This window comes from Bos javanicus, chromosome 17 (assembly GCF_032452875.1).
Source record: "Bos javanicus breed banteng chromosome 17, ARS-OSU_banteng_1.0, whole genome shotgun sequence".
NCBI classification, from domain to species: domain Eukaryota; kingdom Metazoa; phylum Chordata; class Mammalia; order Artiodactyla; family Bovidae; genus Bos; species Bos javanicus.
Window position 1 is genome coordinate 12,633,824 of NC_083884.1, and position 15,768 is coordinate 12,649,591.

General features: G+C 42.3%; 1 protein-coding gene across 1 annotated transcript; it reads right to left on the reverse strand.

The window, feature by feature from the left end:
- Positions 1-324: 324 nt before the first annotated feature.
- Positions 325-15,398, reverse strand: LSM6 (LSM6 homolog, U6 small nuclear RNA and mRNA degradation associated). Its single transcript, XM_061384065.1, has 4 exons — positions 15,290-15,398; positions 7,184-7,299; positions 3,709-3,822; positions 325-724 (listed from the first exon to the last, which is right to left on the reverse strand). Exons 2-4 carry the CDS (start codon positions 7,275-7,277, stop codon positions 690-692), a joined length of 243 nt encoding a protein of 80 aa, XP_061240049.1. The 5' UTR covers positions 7,278-7,299; positions 15,290-15,398; the 3' UTR covers positions 325-689.
- Positions 15,399-15,768: the final 370 nt, after the last annotated feature.

Here is a 15,768-nt window from a genome sequence, read left to right on the forward strand (position 1 = left end):
GCGTGGGAGTCCAGCTTCCGAAAAGGGAGCAAGAAAACCCACCCGGTGAACTGCATCCAAAAGATGCAAAATGACTGTGCACAGGCTTGGCATCACAGGAGTGTTTCCACCTGCCTGGCAGGCTGCAGCCCTCAGAACCGCCCCACTCCTTTTGTGGAAGCACCACCTATGAGACCCCCAATTCTATTTCCTATCAAGGTGGTGGAGCAGAGGCTGAGCGTCTGGTCTTGGGGAAACTACACAGCCTCAGACCTGAGACTGGACGCCTGGTGGCACATCTTCCTTAGAGCAACCTGCATGGCAAACACGAGAGGACACGAGAAGGCCGTCTCTACAGAGTTTTATTAGCCTCACGCCCATCATTTCAGTCAGTCCCACAGACAAAGCAGTCAGATCAAATGGCGTTGCTTGAAAACTTCCATGTAGGGAGAAAAAAATTTTCTTGCCACTTTAAAAAAAAAAAAAATCTTTTTGCTTTCTGCACACTGACATAGAGGTAAAAGAAAATGACTGCAACTTAAATATGAAAGAATTCTTTACAATTAAATCCACAAGTTTACACATGTATCTCAATCATGTGTCAGTGAAAAATCACCAACTATTTCAAGAGGAAAAATTATATGACAGAAGAAACAAAAAACTTGATAAAAAATATATCTCGGTATGAAAAGTACTGTGTCTTGGTGTCTTCACATCCTCCTCTTCTGTGTACTTATATACAACACTGAAAAGAAAAAAATGAACAAACTGAAACAAACTGCTCTTAAGTATCATAACAGCCAGTTTTAACGACATACAGACTTCAGCCTGATACCTCTGCAAATCTCAGAGTAATCTTCAAACCACACAATAAGTTCTAGAACTACTGTAAGGCTAATTTTATGATTTGAGACCTGGGTTTGATGTCTCAGAGGACTGTGTTCTGGTCTTAGCCATACATCTGGCTAGACTTGCAAATCATGAACAAGGGGATAAAATAACATGTATGTGAAAGTCTCTGGAATCTTAGAATGGTTTATAAATTGCAGGTATAACAATTACGCTTATAGTCAAAGCATATTAGTAAATCTACCAGGCCAGACTTCAGACTAAAAACAGTTAGTTGCATCCGTCTCTTCAATATAATCACTAAACTTCTTGTTTACTTTTTTAAAGTTACATCAGGGTAAACAACAGCTGAGGAGTTTTAAATTTTTGTTAAAGACACCAAAATCCTTCTTCTGAGTTCCCTGTAAAGGGTCAACCTTTGGTGTTATCCAAAGTCTTACTCAGCTAGTCCTCTCATGACCACCCACACAAACTCTTCAGGGTATGTGTGGCACATCTGAACCAGACCACACTGGTCGACCGGCTCACGGGAGGCAAATTTCCAGCAGGGGTTACCATCCCTTCCACCCCGGCGCCTACCCCGATTCTGACAGCTTTGTACAAGGTGAACACTGACAGATATCTTGATCAAAGGATATGGTACAGATTAATCAGATAAGCCAGGATCCTCTTTAAGAGGCTAGGATGTGAATTATGGAGTCTAAAGATAACTAACCACCACTAATTACCCCATGGAAAAGGTTATATAAAGGAAAGCATCAGAAGGACAGTGGAAACACCCCAAGGAAACTGGCCAAGTTTGAGATGTTGAGTGTTATGTGAAAGGATCCACCTTATCACCTCTCACAGAACCCATAGCTGACTGCTGTTATCAGCTGTCTTGAGATGAGGAAAGATCATTAACATTTCTCCGTGAGTGGAAAGAGTCAAATAAAAACAATATTAAAGATAGGAGGCCTATTCTTCTTCACACTGGAAGAACTAAAAAGGGAAGATACGATGTGACCCAAATGTTTATAGCAACACTATTTACTAGAGTCAAGACATAAAAGCAACATTAAGTGTCCACTGACAGATGACAGACAGATGGATAAAGAAGGGTACATGGAATATTATACAATGGAGTATTACTCAGCCATAAAAAAAGAACAAAATAATGCCACTTGCAGCAACATGCATGGACCCAGAAATTATCATACTAAGTGAAGTAAGTCAGATAGAGAAAAAGAAATATCATATGGTATCACTTATATGTGGAATCTAAAAAAATGATACAAATGAACTTATTTACAAAACTGAAGCAGATACCGAAAACAAGCTCATGATTACCACAGAGGAAGTGGGAACAGATAAATTAGGAGTTTAGGAATAGCAGATATAAACTACTATACATAGATAAAAACTATAAAGAGAGACATATAGTTTTATCTTTATGTAGATATCTCTCTATATAGTTTTTATTTATATAAAGGTCCGTATAGTCAAAGCTATGTTTTTCCAGTAGTCATGAACAGACTTAAGAGTGGGACCATTAATAAGGCTGAGCACCAAAGAACTGATGCTTTTGAACTGTGGTGTTGGAGGAGACTCTTGAGAGTCCCTTGGACTGCAAGGAGATCAAACCAATCAATTCTAAAGGAAATCAACCCTGAATACTCATTGGAGGGACTGATGCTGAAGCTGAAGCTCCAAAACTCTGGCCACCTGATGGGAAGAGCCGAGTCATTGGAAAAGACCCTGATGCTGGGAAAGATTGAAGGCAAAAGGAGAGGGGGGATGCAGAGGACAAGATGATTAGATAGCATCCCCAACTCAATGGACATGAGTTTAAGCAAACTCCAGGAGATGGTGAAGGACAGGGAAGCCTGGTGTGTTGCAGTCCATGAAGTTGCAAAAAAGACACAACTGAGCCACTGAACAACAACAAATGCAGATAAACCACAAGGTCCTACTGTAGAGGACAGGGAATTATATTCAATTTTATAAACTATAATGGAAAAAAATCTTAAAATAATATATATACATTCAGTTATATATGTGTGTGTGTGTGTATATGTGTGTGTATGTGTATATAACTGAATCACTTTGCTATACACCAGAAACACAATACTGTAAGTCAACTACTTTAATAACAAATTTTTAAATAAAATAAAATGAAGACATAATGTGAAGCAATATGGTACTGTATAGACAGGAGATAGAATATCTACCATAAAAGTCAGGATGTTTAGTTCACAGCAAAGAGATCTAATTGTAAGGAGGTGGAAGAACTTATCCAGAACTGGAGGATGCACAATAATAAAAAAACAGAAATCTAGAGTCGCAGAACTCCATTTGGGAGATGAGACCAAAAAGCAGGGATGGGTCAAAGGATAAATCCCCACAGTTTTGAGTCTTCCCTTGAGTACCTTCAGAGCCATATTTCCTCTTTGGTCATCTTTGCCAAACTAAGGGATTCAAATCTCCCACAAGAAAAGCATTTCAAAGCTTGACAGAGAAACAGGACAAGTTAACTGTCAAATGATGCAAACCAAAGGTAGCAGGGAAATACTGGCCATTCTCAGAGCCAGAGTTCCAACTGCCAGGTGAAAGACGGCGTTGGGGGAATATAACACATTGTATCCGAGAACAGAGCTCAGCGCCAGTGTACCAAGGCCCTCGTCAAGCACAGGGAGGGAAAAAGAGAATTTCTAGTTCCAAAATGCCGTGAAGCACCTAAAAGAAAAAATGGCCACAGCAAAGATTTTACAGGAAATTAGAATTTAAAAACCAACAAAGCAGAACTAAAACTGAATTATCCAGTAAACCTGCTGGTGATCTGATTATAAAGAAAGAGGCCTATTGTGGATGCTATATAACTGTAGAGTGAAGGGCTGTTACCATTGTTTCCTCGGATAAATGCATCCCCGTACTTATTCTTCAGCTGTCCATTTACATACTCCTCTGTCTGCTCCAAGGCTATATTCATGTAGCCATCCAGGCAAGCCAGGACCCCTGCAGACGGATTCAAAGAGGAGACACACAAAGCAAAAGAGTTGAAAATTACAGGGTATACCTGAGAGCTGACAATCTCTTCATTCATTAGCTCTTACATGCTTAATATAAAAATTCACACTGTAAATGCAACTCAATAGAGGGAAGCACAAAAAGTCTTTGCTTTCTCTCGGTCTGAATGGAGGCCAAGGCCCATACAGCACCAAGGCCATCGCATACCCACAACTGCTGGCAGCAAAAACAAGGAGCTGCTGCCTTCCTCAATGGATGCGTGGCAACAATGGCAAACTTTTAAAACCTTCACAAAAGCAACACAGAAAGAATATTCCAAGTAAAATCCCATTCTTTGACAGCTAAAGACAGGAGCAGGCAGTTAGGCGCCAACAAATGAGCACGAGCCACGCCTCCTCACGCCCCCGGCATGGCATTTCTGACTTGGGCCACTAAGGGAAATATGGCTCTGGCCGGTTTATCTCGTTCTGTCACAACATCCCGTGCAGCAGATGAATGTGGTCCAGGGTTAAAAGGAAGTCTCCACAACGTGTTAAAATAATGGAGAAGAGGAGACAACAGGTGTCCTGAAAGAACATCTTCACGCTGGGACTCCCGGTGAAGCGAGACGTGAGCGCGCAGGCCCCAGGCTGCTTCACAGCACACCCCTCTCCCTGTCGCTCCACGCAGAATCTTTCCCAATCCGGACAGATACAGAAAAACTGGCAAAACATCCCAGGCTTTTTAGGAAATTGTTCAAGTGAATCTTTTCCATTGTGTTAACATGGCATCAATTTTGCAAGATTTGATCTGATGATCCTTTATTTAAAAAGACTAAGATATGTAAACCACTGACTTCTGAGTTTCTAATTTCAAGTAGCATTTTCCAGAAAGACAATTTAAGTAAAAACAAATACTACAAACTTGATTCGATTAACCAAGTCGACAGTTCCATTTAGTCTCAATTTCGTTAATATGCTCCTCACTCTCTGCCTTTGCCCCCATTATCCTCTCAACAAAAAATTTCTTTTCAAAACTGTGTGTGTCTGTGATAAGAGCCCAAGACAGTAAGCTAACAAACCCTCCTACAGGCCGCGAACTTTCAAAACATCAGCATGGATTGGGAATAATTAATAATTATTTCCTATCAGAAGAAAAGCTGAAGCTACAACTTTATGGTTTCTTTCCTGCTATATCTAAACCACAGCCATAAGTGAGCAAGAAATTCTGAGACAAGCTACATAAATGTTTGAAAATTAATTAAAAGCATTTAAAATAAAATCTTCCCTTCTAATAAAAATATTCTCACAGCAAAGGGTTGTTTTTTTTTTAAGAAAAAGGTTCCTAGAGGTTGTAAATATGATCCTCTCCTGTATTTTAATCTAACAAAGTTGAAGGGAAATTGATACAGAGAGCTGGCTTTTCCCCCCCAGTATTTTTATTTAACCACATTCTTTATAGGATGCCCTCAATAGTGTACATATTCTTCTAATATATAGAAGCCATGGCCAGACATTCATAAAAGGAGAAAAATTACAGTTAATACCCATATGAAAGGTTGCTGTAACTTACTAATCAAAGAAATACAAATGAAAAGAGTTATTACTTGTGGAACTAGAATGGAAAAGTCGAAAGCAAGGCTAACCCAAGAATTGAGAAAAACACAGACAAGAACAAACCATCTGCCCTGATAGGGGCCAGTTGGTACCCTCTCTGACTCTGAGATCCTAGCCCTAGCCCACAAAAATAAAACCGTGGTCCATACACTCATGGTACTCCTCTGCAGCCATTCAACTGTCTGTATCATGAGAGAACTGAAGGCATTTTTCTAATGTTAAAAAAAAAAAACCAGAATGCACATACAACTGATCCCACTTATGTAAAACTATGCTTCTATGGAGACAGATCCAAGTGGGTAAGGCTGATTATCTCTGGATGGTGGAATTTGGGGAGATTTAGCTTTCTTCTCAGAGAAGGCAATGGCAACCCACTCCAGTACTCTTGCCTGGAAAATCCCATGGATGGAGGAGCATGGTAGGCTGCAGTCCATGGGGTCACTAGGAGTCGGACGTGACTGAGAGACTTCACTTTCACTTTTCACTTTCATGCAATGGAGAAGGAAATGGCAACCCACTCCAGTGTTCTTGCCTGGAGAATCCCAGGGATGGGGGAGCCTGGTGGACTGCCGTCTATGGGGTCGCACAGAGTTGGACATGATTGAAGCGACTCAGCAGCAGCAGCTTTCTTCTATGTACAGACTTCCCTGGTGGATCAGGGTAAAGAACCCGCCTACCAATGCAGGGGACGCAGGTTTGATCCCTGGGTCAGGAAGATCTCCTGAAGAAGGAAATGGCAACTCACTCCAGTATTCTTGCCTGGAGAGTCCCATGGACAGAGGGGCCTGGAGGGCTACAGTCCATAGGGTCCCAAGAGTCAGATACAACTTAGTGACTAAACCACCACCATTCAGTATAAAGTCTCTAATTCCATTACAAAAATCAAATTACACTGGAGATATGTTATTAATGTTCAGAAACTAATACATAGACAGCAGAGTATTTCTTAACAAGGCTTTTGAGTCAAGCTTAAGTCTGAGTCCTAGGTCCTCCCTTACTAGGTGGGGATAATCAACAGAGATCTCAAAAGGATTTACGTGATGACAAGATAAAAATTAAAGTGATTCATGCACACTGGACCCATAGTAATCTCTCAATAAAATTAAGTTTTGCATGTGTGGAAAGTGGAAAAATCTCAAGAGACTAGAATCATTATTCAGGAGTGAGCAAGAAAAAGCTTTACAACTCTGCTAATGAATTAGCTATCTACAATTGTGAAATATTCCCAGTAATTTAACATATCTTAATTTTGGAAGGTTAGGAATTTAGTTATTTCGGAAAGTGAAACTGGATACCTTTCTTCCACAAAGTTAGTTTCAGCAGTGTCAGAGCCTCTTAAAAGGGGCACTTCATTCTCTCCAAGAACAAGATGTCTTTGGACACCCCACACATTACGTGAGTGGGAAGTTCACGCTGTGAAATGATACTGCCTAAATAGCTGCTCGCCAATCTTGACTACTTCCACAAAAACAAATGTGACTGGGCCAAGGAGTTCTTCAGAATCCAGTTACTCAAGCCTGGCTATCACCAGGCATGCAGGCACACGAATCCCAAAGCAGAGACAGGAGCCCCAGATCCGGCCAGAAATCACAGACACACGCTCTGTGGTCAGTTATCTTTCTAAAATGAACTGTCTCCGGGGTAGGAAAAGAAGTGGGCGTAAAATCTGTTGACAACCAAGGCTTTTTTGGTCTACTGGGTACTTTGTTACTTCTTTAGCAAACAGCAGTAGGGATAAAGCCCGGAAGTCTTACCTCGATAATCCACTCCCGAATTTAGCTTCACCACAACTGGTCGCCCAATGATCTGCTTCAGGAAGTCACTGGGCGTTTGCTTCCGCAGACTCATTGTAGCAATCCTGATCAGAAACCTGGAAAGGGCAATGAAGGCAATGCCAAAGGTAGTCAGCAAAAAAACCAGGAAGCCCTTAGGGTGTTTATAGGAAATCAAATGTCAGAGGGCCACATGTACAGAATCAACAGTACTCCACCACCACGGCCTTAACAGGACAGCTAACCAGATTCCAGTACCTTCCAGAAGCCAGATCCTAAGCTAAGCGTTTATACACATTACCTCATCCACAGCCTCCTCACAGAACAGCCCCGGGTTTCCGGAGTCCCTGTTCCTAATCACTTGTCACCACGGTTCCCCGCACAGTCAATATACCCATTCCCACCACTCACCCAACACTTGTTTTATGCTGAGTGCTCTGCTACGATCCTTCGGAACCTACCAAATGTCATCTTTATAAGAACCCTGGGAAGGTTTTAAAATCCCCATTTTGCTGATGAAAATAAAGGCCCAGAAAGATGAAATAAAAGTGCCCCAAATGTGGCAAAATCAACGTCCAAGTTTGAATCAGTCATGTTTTAAAGCCACTGTTTATGCAGTATTTACAACAACTGATGTCAAAACAGTATCTCTAGAGAGAATTACAATCATAATTGAAAGCTAATATTTGAATGTACTACAGGCCAGCACTTATGTAAGCACTTCACATGTATTAATCCACTTAGCGCTCAGAGGTAGGTGTTGTTTTAACCTCATTTTACAGATGACTAGAGACAGAAAGGGCTAAACAGCCTGTTCAAGGTCACATAGCCAGTAAGTAGATGGCCAGCCCATGTCTTAATCACATCTATATGTTGCCTCCTGAAAGCTGCTAATGTAGCCAAAGATTTTTATTTATCCTATTATGGCAAATAAACTCTATGACAAAAAAAAATCCAGTATAATAGGGGTCTGAAGTAGGGAAACAGCACTATACACCCAAATCAATCACAGACATACATAGCTACCCATCATGCCTTTAATATATTTTTTAATAAAAATTCATCCTGTTTTATAAGTTCGTGCTTTCAAAATACTTCAGTAAACAAATATAACAAAGCTGCAGTTACTTAAACAAAACTTGGGAAACTGATTCTTCTGTTTCAGTCATATTCAATATCACTTGTATTCAGTAGCCATACAGCATCACACTGAAAAAAGCATGGGTATAATACGTGAAGGACTTGCCTCCAGAAGTTGCGTTGGGTTTTGTGTTTTCAATCAAAACTTTTCATTAACCATTCTTCCATTAATAGCACTACTTATTTCACTCCAAGTTTCTCCACTCAAATGATCTGAATTCAGGCTGAAGATCACTGTATGGAGGTTTTCTCAGCATGAATCTATGTAGACTCAGCAGCAGTCTGGGCAAGCTAGAATGCTAGATTTTATTGACTCTTCCTTGTTTAACAATGTTTATGGACACACTCTGCAAAAGAATTCAAAAACCGTACACACAGGCTCTCACCTTACAGATTTTAGAATCTAGAAGAACTTAAGACTCTTGTTTAAGAGCATAAGCACAAAGTGATTTTGCTTAGTTCTCAGCTGCGTCTGACTCTGCAACCTCATGGATGGTGGCCCGCCAGGCTCCTCTGTCTCTGGGGGTTCTCCAGGCAAGAATACTGAAGTGGGTTGCCATGCCCTCCTCCAGGGGAATCTTCCCAACCCAGGGATTGAACCCAGTTTCCCACATTGCAGGCAGATTCTTTACCATCTGAGCCACCAGGGAAGTCCAAGAATACTGGAATGGGTAGCCTATTCCTTCTCCAGGGGTTCTTCCTGACCCAGGAATCAAGATCTCCTGCATTGCAAGCAGATTCCTTACCAGCTGAGCTACCAGGGAAACCCTCTTGTTTAAGAGTGTGAGCAAAAAGTTATTGTAACCGAAGTAAAATAATTTTCTTTAACCAAGAAAAAAAAAAAACATATCAAATTAAATAAAATACAAATTTCAAAAACTATTCTTGAATTTGGGGCTGGTACTTGGCCCATCCATCATCCATTCCACCTCCTCAAGGGTGAAGGATTTTTTTTTTTAATGTGATCAACTAATTATTTTGCTCAGTAAATCTTACCTTTTCCATTCAATTGCCAGTTTATTTTTTTAGCTACACAGGTTCAACAGATAACTGACATTTCAATTACTATTCAGGACAATCACTATTCATTCATGACTCAGGCCACATAACAAAGTTATTTATGCTGTTTTGAGCCCAAGGAAAAAAAAAATTACAAAGTAAATACTGTAGCAGATTCAGTACCTTTAGTGAGTTTAGTAAAAAGAAATAAATCTTCCCATTTATCTATAAAGTGCCTTATTTCTCTATAGAACATGCATTGTTCTGTGGCTGAGGGGCTGAAGGCCCCATAGAGACTCACTCATTGAATCTTAAGCTCATTTCCTGTCAGATGCTAAATCCCATTATGCCAGCTTCTTCATCTACAATATTGACAGAAAACTAGTTGTTCATTTTCTGCTTAAAAACCTCACCAAGATGCATTCTGACATGAAAATCTATTAACTACCTTGTCTGAAGTTAAAAGTCAATAGAGAAAAGTTCTCATTGCTTTCTGAGACGCTCTTCTTGGGTTATGACCCTCAAATTTGACTCAAATAAAATTTTTCATTTCTTAAAAAAAAAAGTTAAAGATAAATTTTAACCTAGACTGATAGTTTGCCCAACTGATATTAGTTATTTTTAAAATGTTACTGTCTTTCCTTGCTTTTTAAAAAAGCAGATACATTCTTCTAAGTTCTGCCATTAAGCCTCATCTTTACCTCAATTAACACTGATCACTTCCTGAAGGCATTCAACACTTTAGATCTTTATGCAGCACCAACTGGGGATATAATACCAATAAGAGTTGACACTCCAAAGGGGGCAGAAACATGCAAAAGGAGGGTTGCTGGGTTTTTTTTTTAATATTTATTTATTTTTATTTATGTATTTATTTGGTTGCTCTGGGTCTTAGCTGTGGCATGCGGGACCTTTAGTTGAAGTATGTGCAATTTAGTTCCCTGACCTGGGATTGAATCCTAGCCACCTGCACTGGGAGCCCAGAGTCTTAACTGCTGGACCATCTGGGAAGTACTGGAGAAGCTTTTCAAAGTCGTATGCATTTGGATAAAATTATCCAGGGAATAGCACATAGAGAAGACTCATTTAGCCCAGGCCTGGCAGATCAAAGAAAGATTCCTGGGGGTGAACCTGAGCTGAATATGGAGTAAAAGGAGTCTACCAGCCTAAAAGGCAGAGAAGGCAATGGCACCCCCACTCCAGTACTCTTGCCTGGAAAATGCCATGGACAGAGGAGCCTGGTGGGCTGAAGTCCATAGGGTGGCTATGAGTCAGACACGACTGAGAGACTTCACTTTCACTTTTCACTTTCATGCATTGGAGAAGGAAATGGCAACCCGCTCCAGTGTTCTTGCCTGGAGAATCCCAGGGGTGGTGGAGCCTGGTGGGCTGCCGTCTATGGGGTTGCACAGAGTTGGACACGACTGAAGCGACTTAGCAGCAGCAGCCTAAAAGGAGAGAAATCTGAGCGAAGGCATCGGACAGTGTTTGAGTTTGAAGGGAAAATGCTCCCCTATGCCTGGAGGACAAGCAGCAGCTGCAGACGGGAGCAGGGCCACCAATGCAGGAGCAGGGCAAGTCAGGCTGACTGCGTGGCCCCGAGCCTGCAGGTCAGGGCCACACGTGGATCACCTACATCACTTGGATATCCTGACTCAGTAGTGCTGGGGCGGGACCCAGGAATCTGTGCCAAAGCCTAGGGGACTCTTCTAAACTGGGCAGCGTGGGAAATACTTGTGTCAGTGACGGGGACCCTGGGAAGCTCTGAAGCAGAGATCTGATCGACTACAGATTGCAGACAGGCCCTCTCACTGAGTCCTGGCATCACAGTTTACCATCTGGCGGTTGTTGTCTAGTCGCTATATTGTGTCCAGCTCTTTTGTGACCCCGTGGACTGTAGCCCACCAGGCTCCTCTGCCCATGGGATTTCCCAGGCAAGAATACTGGAGTGGGTTGCCATTTCCTCCCCCTACTTGGTTACCTGTCATTATTTGTTCTCTTTCATATACCTTTTTTTTTTTTTTTTAATGAATCTTTTCTCCCTCAAAAGACTGGAAGTCATGTAAAAGAAGAGACTAGTACTCATCTACTACCCAGAACATCAATATTGTGCTAAATCTTTTAGAAAAAAAAATTTTTTTAAGTTCTTTGTAAAGAGGATGGTTGCTTCAAACACATTTTATCCATCACTTTAGGAAAGTGTATCTTTTACATTCGTCTTCATTAGGCTTCCGTGGTACTCTTGGTTACTTAACGACTCGCCCATAAATCCATTTTGTGTGAGTAAATTGGTCTCGACACCACAATTTTTCCCATGACTTGGCTCACGTAATTTTAAGTTTTCATCTTTTAAATTGGATAAGGCAGAAGGAACAGTTCTGTTTCTGAAGGAAGAAAAAGCCTCTTGAACCATAAACACGTAAGAGGAAAAAGGCTTCCTTGCTTCAGGGTCACCTTGATAAAATTTCTGTTCAAAATTAAAGCCGTAATCACCCTCTAGGCCTCCTCTCCCTCCCGACTCCTACTCAGGCTTGTTTTAAACGACCTACTCTCATAAATGGCTATTAAATCAAAAGCAGTATATTTCCCGGCAGAAGCTCCTGAGAGGTCTGGTATGAGAACATCTGCTGACTGCCCTGGCAGAGGTTTTTTCAGGTAGAAGAAAGGGGAGCGGGGTGAAGAACCAAACTATATTCATCCCACTAGATGCCAGGCCACGTGAGATTCCTGAGCAATTCATAGAGTAACCCTGGGAGGTGGTGAGCAGAGCTAAGGCTTGATCCTAAAGCCGGGGCACTTTCAGAGGTATAGCTGCCCTTCTGAATAAGTCAAGATGCTCTCATTAAACCTGGGGAATGGCCAGAGACACAGTGAGAGGTCTATTTAGGGGTGGGGCCTTCCATGGTGGCTCAGATGATAAAGAATCTGGGTTTGATCCCTGAGTTGGGATGATCCCCTGGAGAAGGGAATGGCAACCCACTCCAGTATTCTTGCCTGGAGAATTTCATGGACAGAGGAACCTAGAAGGCTACAGTCCGTGGGGTCACAAAGAGTTGGACACGACTGAGCAACTAACACACACACAGCACGGGGTTGGGGGGAGGGTGGATACCTAAAGTGACAAAGGATTATAAATTAAGCCTGTGGAAATATATAAAAATGGTCAAACGGAAAAAAATATATATATATATTTAATATGACTGAGTTATGTCATTGAGCAAAGACATCCAACTCCTTGTTTCTTGGCAATGTTCACTGTAAACTTTCCCCCATTTAGAGTTTAGGGTGGAAAAAAGATTGCAAAGGAAAAAACTGCAGTGAAACCTAGTACTACAACCCAAGTAAACACAGCTGTAGGCTAATACGTGAGTGTCAGGGAGGGCACAAGACACGGTGAAAAACAGCTCTCCATGGATTTCCCTTTCCAGACAGTGGATACATGACCCTTTCTGAAGGCTTCAAACCAACCCCTCCTTCCCACCCACAAGGGGCTACCTTCCTCCCTGCTCTCCTGGGTGCTATGCTGACTTGGCCCTCTGCACATCCAGAGCGCCTCTCGCCAAAAAAAAAAGAAAAAAAGTTGTGTACTTGCAACATACTGATTGTCTGGCTCTGTGAACACCTGGAATTTTATTGGCTAGGGAAAGGGCCCCACTTTCAGCTCCATCCTGGGGTGTCTAGCACACCCAGCCCCTGCCTCTGTTGTGGAGAGCTGTCCTTGCTGTTTAGTCTCTAACTCGTGTCCAACTCTTTTGCAACCCCATGGATTGTAGTCCATCAGGTTTCCCTGTCCATGGGATTTCCCGGGCAAGAATACTGGAATGGATTGCCATTCCCACCATTGTTCTCTGATCTTAAAGCAACAAAAAGTTTTAAAACATCTTCAAGGGTTAACAGATGAAAACCAACAATGAAGTATTAACCATGTGTCAGAGTATAAATTGTAACTTATTAGATATTTTATTCCAACATATAAAGAATCTGAAAACAACCGTCAAAAAAACTTTGAAGGGACGGTGACTCTAAATAATGAATTTCTAGTCCTGGCCATGAAAACAGTCACTTTTCCCATTTTTCAGTGCTACAGATCACTCAGGATTACAATCTCTGTTATGTGGCACAATTCTAAAACAGTAGACTATGGAAATATATACATACATGTAAAATATTACACTTATATATATATATACACCTATTACATACATACATGTATACAGCCGAATTACTTTGCTGTACAACTGAAACTAACACAATATTGTAAATCAACTACAATAAAAAGAAGTAAATAAAACAACCGAGTAATCCAGGGGCATAAGTATCTCTAAATTCTAATCCTGAGTATGTCACTGCGCAGTGCGAGACCACATGTGTAAAGACTACACACTTGGGATGCAAGAAACCTGAGTTCTAATCCCAGCTCCGCTACTTAATTAGCAGTGTGCTTGGATTATTCACCATTCCACCTCTCCAGGCCCTGGGGTTCTTCATTTGTAAAATAAGGGAGTTATGCCAGAAGATCACTTAAGACAGACTATCGCTTAAGGGATCATCTGGCTCTAACATTCAGTCAAGGCCGATGCAGTAACTCCAACAACACACATACACACATTCTAACATCCTCTGACGTGCTCAAAGTCAAGCAAGTGCAATCATCACGTATCACTATCACACACACACACACACACACACACAAATCCAAAGAGGCTCAACCTTGCCGGTTGATATCGTAAAAAAGAATTACTTTTGGTGAAAAAGGCACAGTCAAAATGATGGAAATTACTAAAACTTTTTTGGCAAAACAATTTGGCCATGTGTATGAAGACTTAAAAAGACCCCAAAAGATCACAGGATCTATTCTAATAACTTCACTTCTCAGAATTAGTCCAAGAGAAGAAAACGGCAACCCACTCCAGTATTCTTGTCTGGAAAACCCCAAGGACAGAGGAGCAGGGAGGGGTTCGCAAAGGGTCTGACTCGACCTAGCGACTAAGCACCATGCAATAAACTTAAATATTTTTTTAAAGAAAGGTTTATCAAAGTATTGTTTGGAACATTAAAATGAAGCAAAAATCCACAAACACTCTAAACGTCTCGTTGTCGGTAATAGTTAAGTAATTTACAGGACCTACACAACGATGGTTTAGGCAGCCAATAAAAAGAAGAAACAAAAAATAGAAATGATATTTAGGAATGATTTCTAAGTGAAAATGAAAAACTAAACATACGATTAAGTGACACAATGGGTACAGCCTTAGCTCAAGTACAAACCATCCCACGGAAGAATAAAATTCTGAGACTGTCGTGTCGTGAACACTATTTTCTTCAGTAAACTCTTCTGTATTTACATTTTTCTCTAATAAGGGGTGGGGAAAGAACAGAACAAATCGCTCTCAATATTATCTGCATCATCGCAATTCCAGACACGGTAATACATGCTGACCACGCAGGCACACCACTGCACAGGAATGCCGCCGCGATAGGACTGAACACCATGCAGCCGTGGGCATCCCCAATCTGACAACTCCGGAAGCTGGGTCAGCGCAGCCTTTAATTCCCGGGGGTCAGGCGCAGCCACGCCGATGCAGCGGAGGCCAGGCAATTCCGGGCGAAGCCTGGCCCCGCGTACCACCTTCCCGCCGAATCCCCGGGCGCAGATCGGGACTGCCTGCGGAATCTTAACCACCAGGAGCGGTCTCGGGAGCCGACTTGGTGAAGCCCGGCCGCTGCCGTTCCTCCCCGCGCGATCTAGGCGGCCCTCGGGGAGGGCTTCTCGGGGTGGGGATCGGGAATCCCGGCGCCAGCGATCCCCGATCTCCCGGCAACGGCAGGCGCCGAGGACCGAGCCTGAGCGCCGCACCTCGCGCGGACCCGCCACCTGCCGCTCCCGAACTCCACCCGGGGCGAGGGAACACTGAGGCCTCCGATGGCCCGCGCGGCCGCACAGCTCACCTCGCGGCCGGGATCCGAACCCTTACTCCGGTCACCCCACAAGCCCAGCCTCCGCCGATCCACCGGGCGAAACCGAAACTGAAATAGCCGAGGCGGCGGCACTTTTCGGACTCAGCCAATCATTGCTTTCCGTGACTACGGCAGCCCGCGAGGACCGAAAATCGCACCGCGCCGGAGTGCGCAAATCCCAGAATCCGAAGATGAAGTTGGTGCTTGGAGTCAAAGCGGAAAGCGCTGTTTCTCTCTTCTAACAGAAAGCAAATGCCACTACCCCTCCCTCCCCCACTCCCTCGAAGAAAAAAAGCAACACTGGAAGTGATCTTTTAATCAGGATTTCTTATAGGCTGATATGTTAAAAAAAAAAAAAAAACTTGACGTTATAGGAAACTGGAATTCACTGCTAAAGTAATGACTATGCATACTTAGAGATGTCCTGAAATTGGATAACTAAATGCAAATAAATAAATAAAGCAAGCAAC

Coding starts and splice junctions, on each gene's coding strand:
- LSM6 (XM_061384065.1), bottom strand. CDS start 7,277: ATGAGTCTGCGGAAGCAAACGCCCAGTGACTTCCTGAAGCAGATCATT. Junction 3,823..7,183: donor TTCGGGAGTGGATTATCGAG/GTAAGACTTCCG, acceptor ATCCGTCTGCAG/GGGTCCTGGCTTGCCTGGAT. Junction 725..3,708: donor ATTTATCCGAGGAAACAATG/GTAACAGCCCTT, acceptor TTTTCTTTTCAG/TGTTGTATATAAGTACACAG.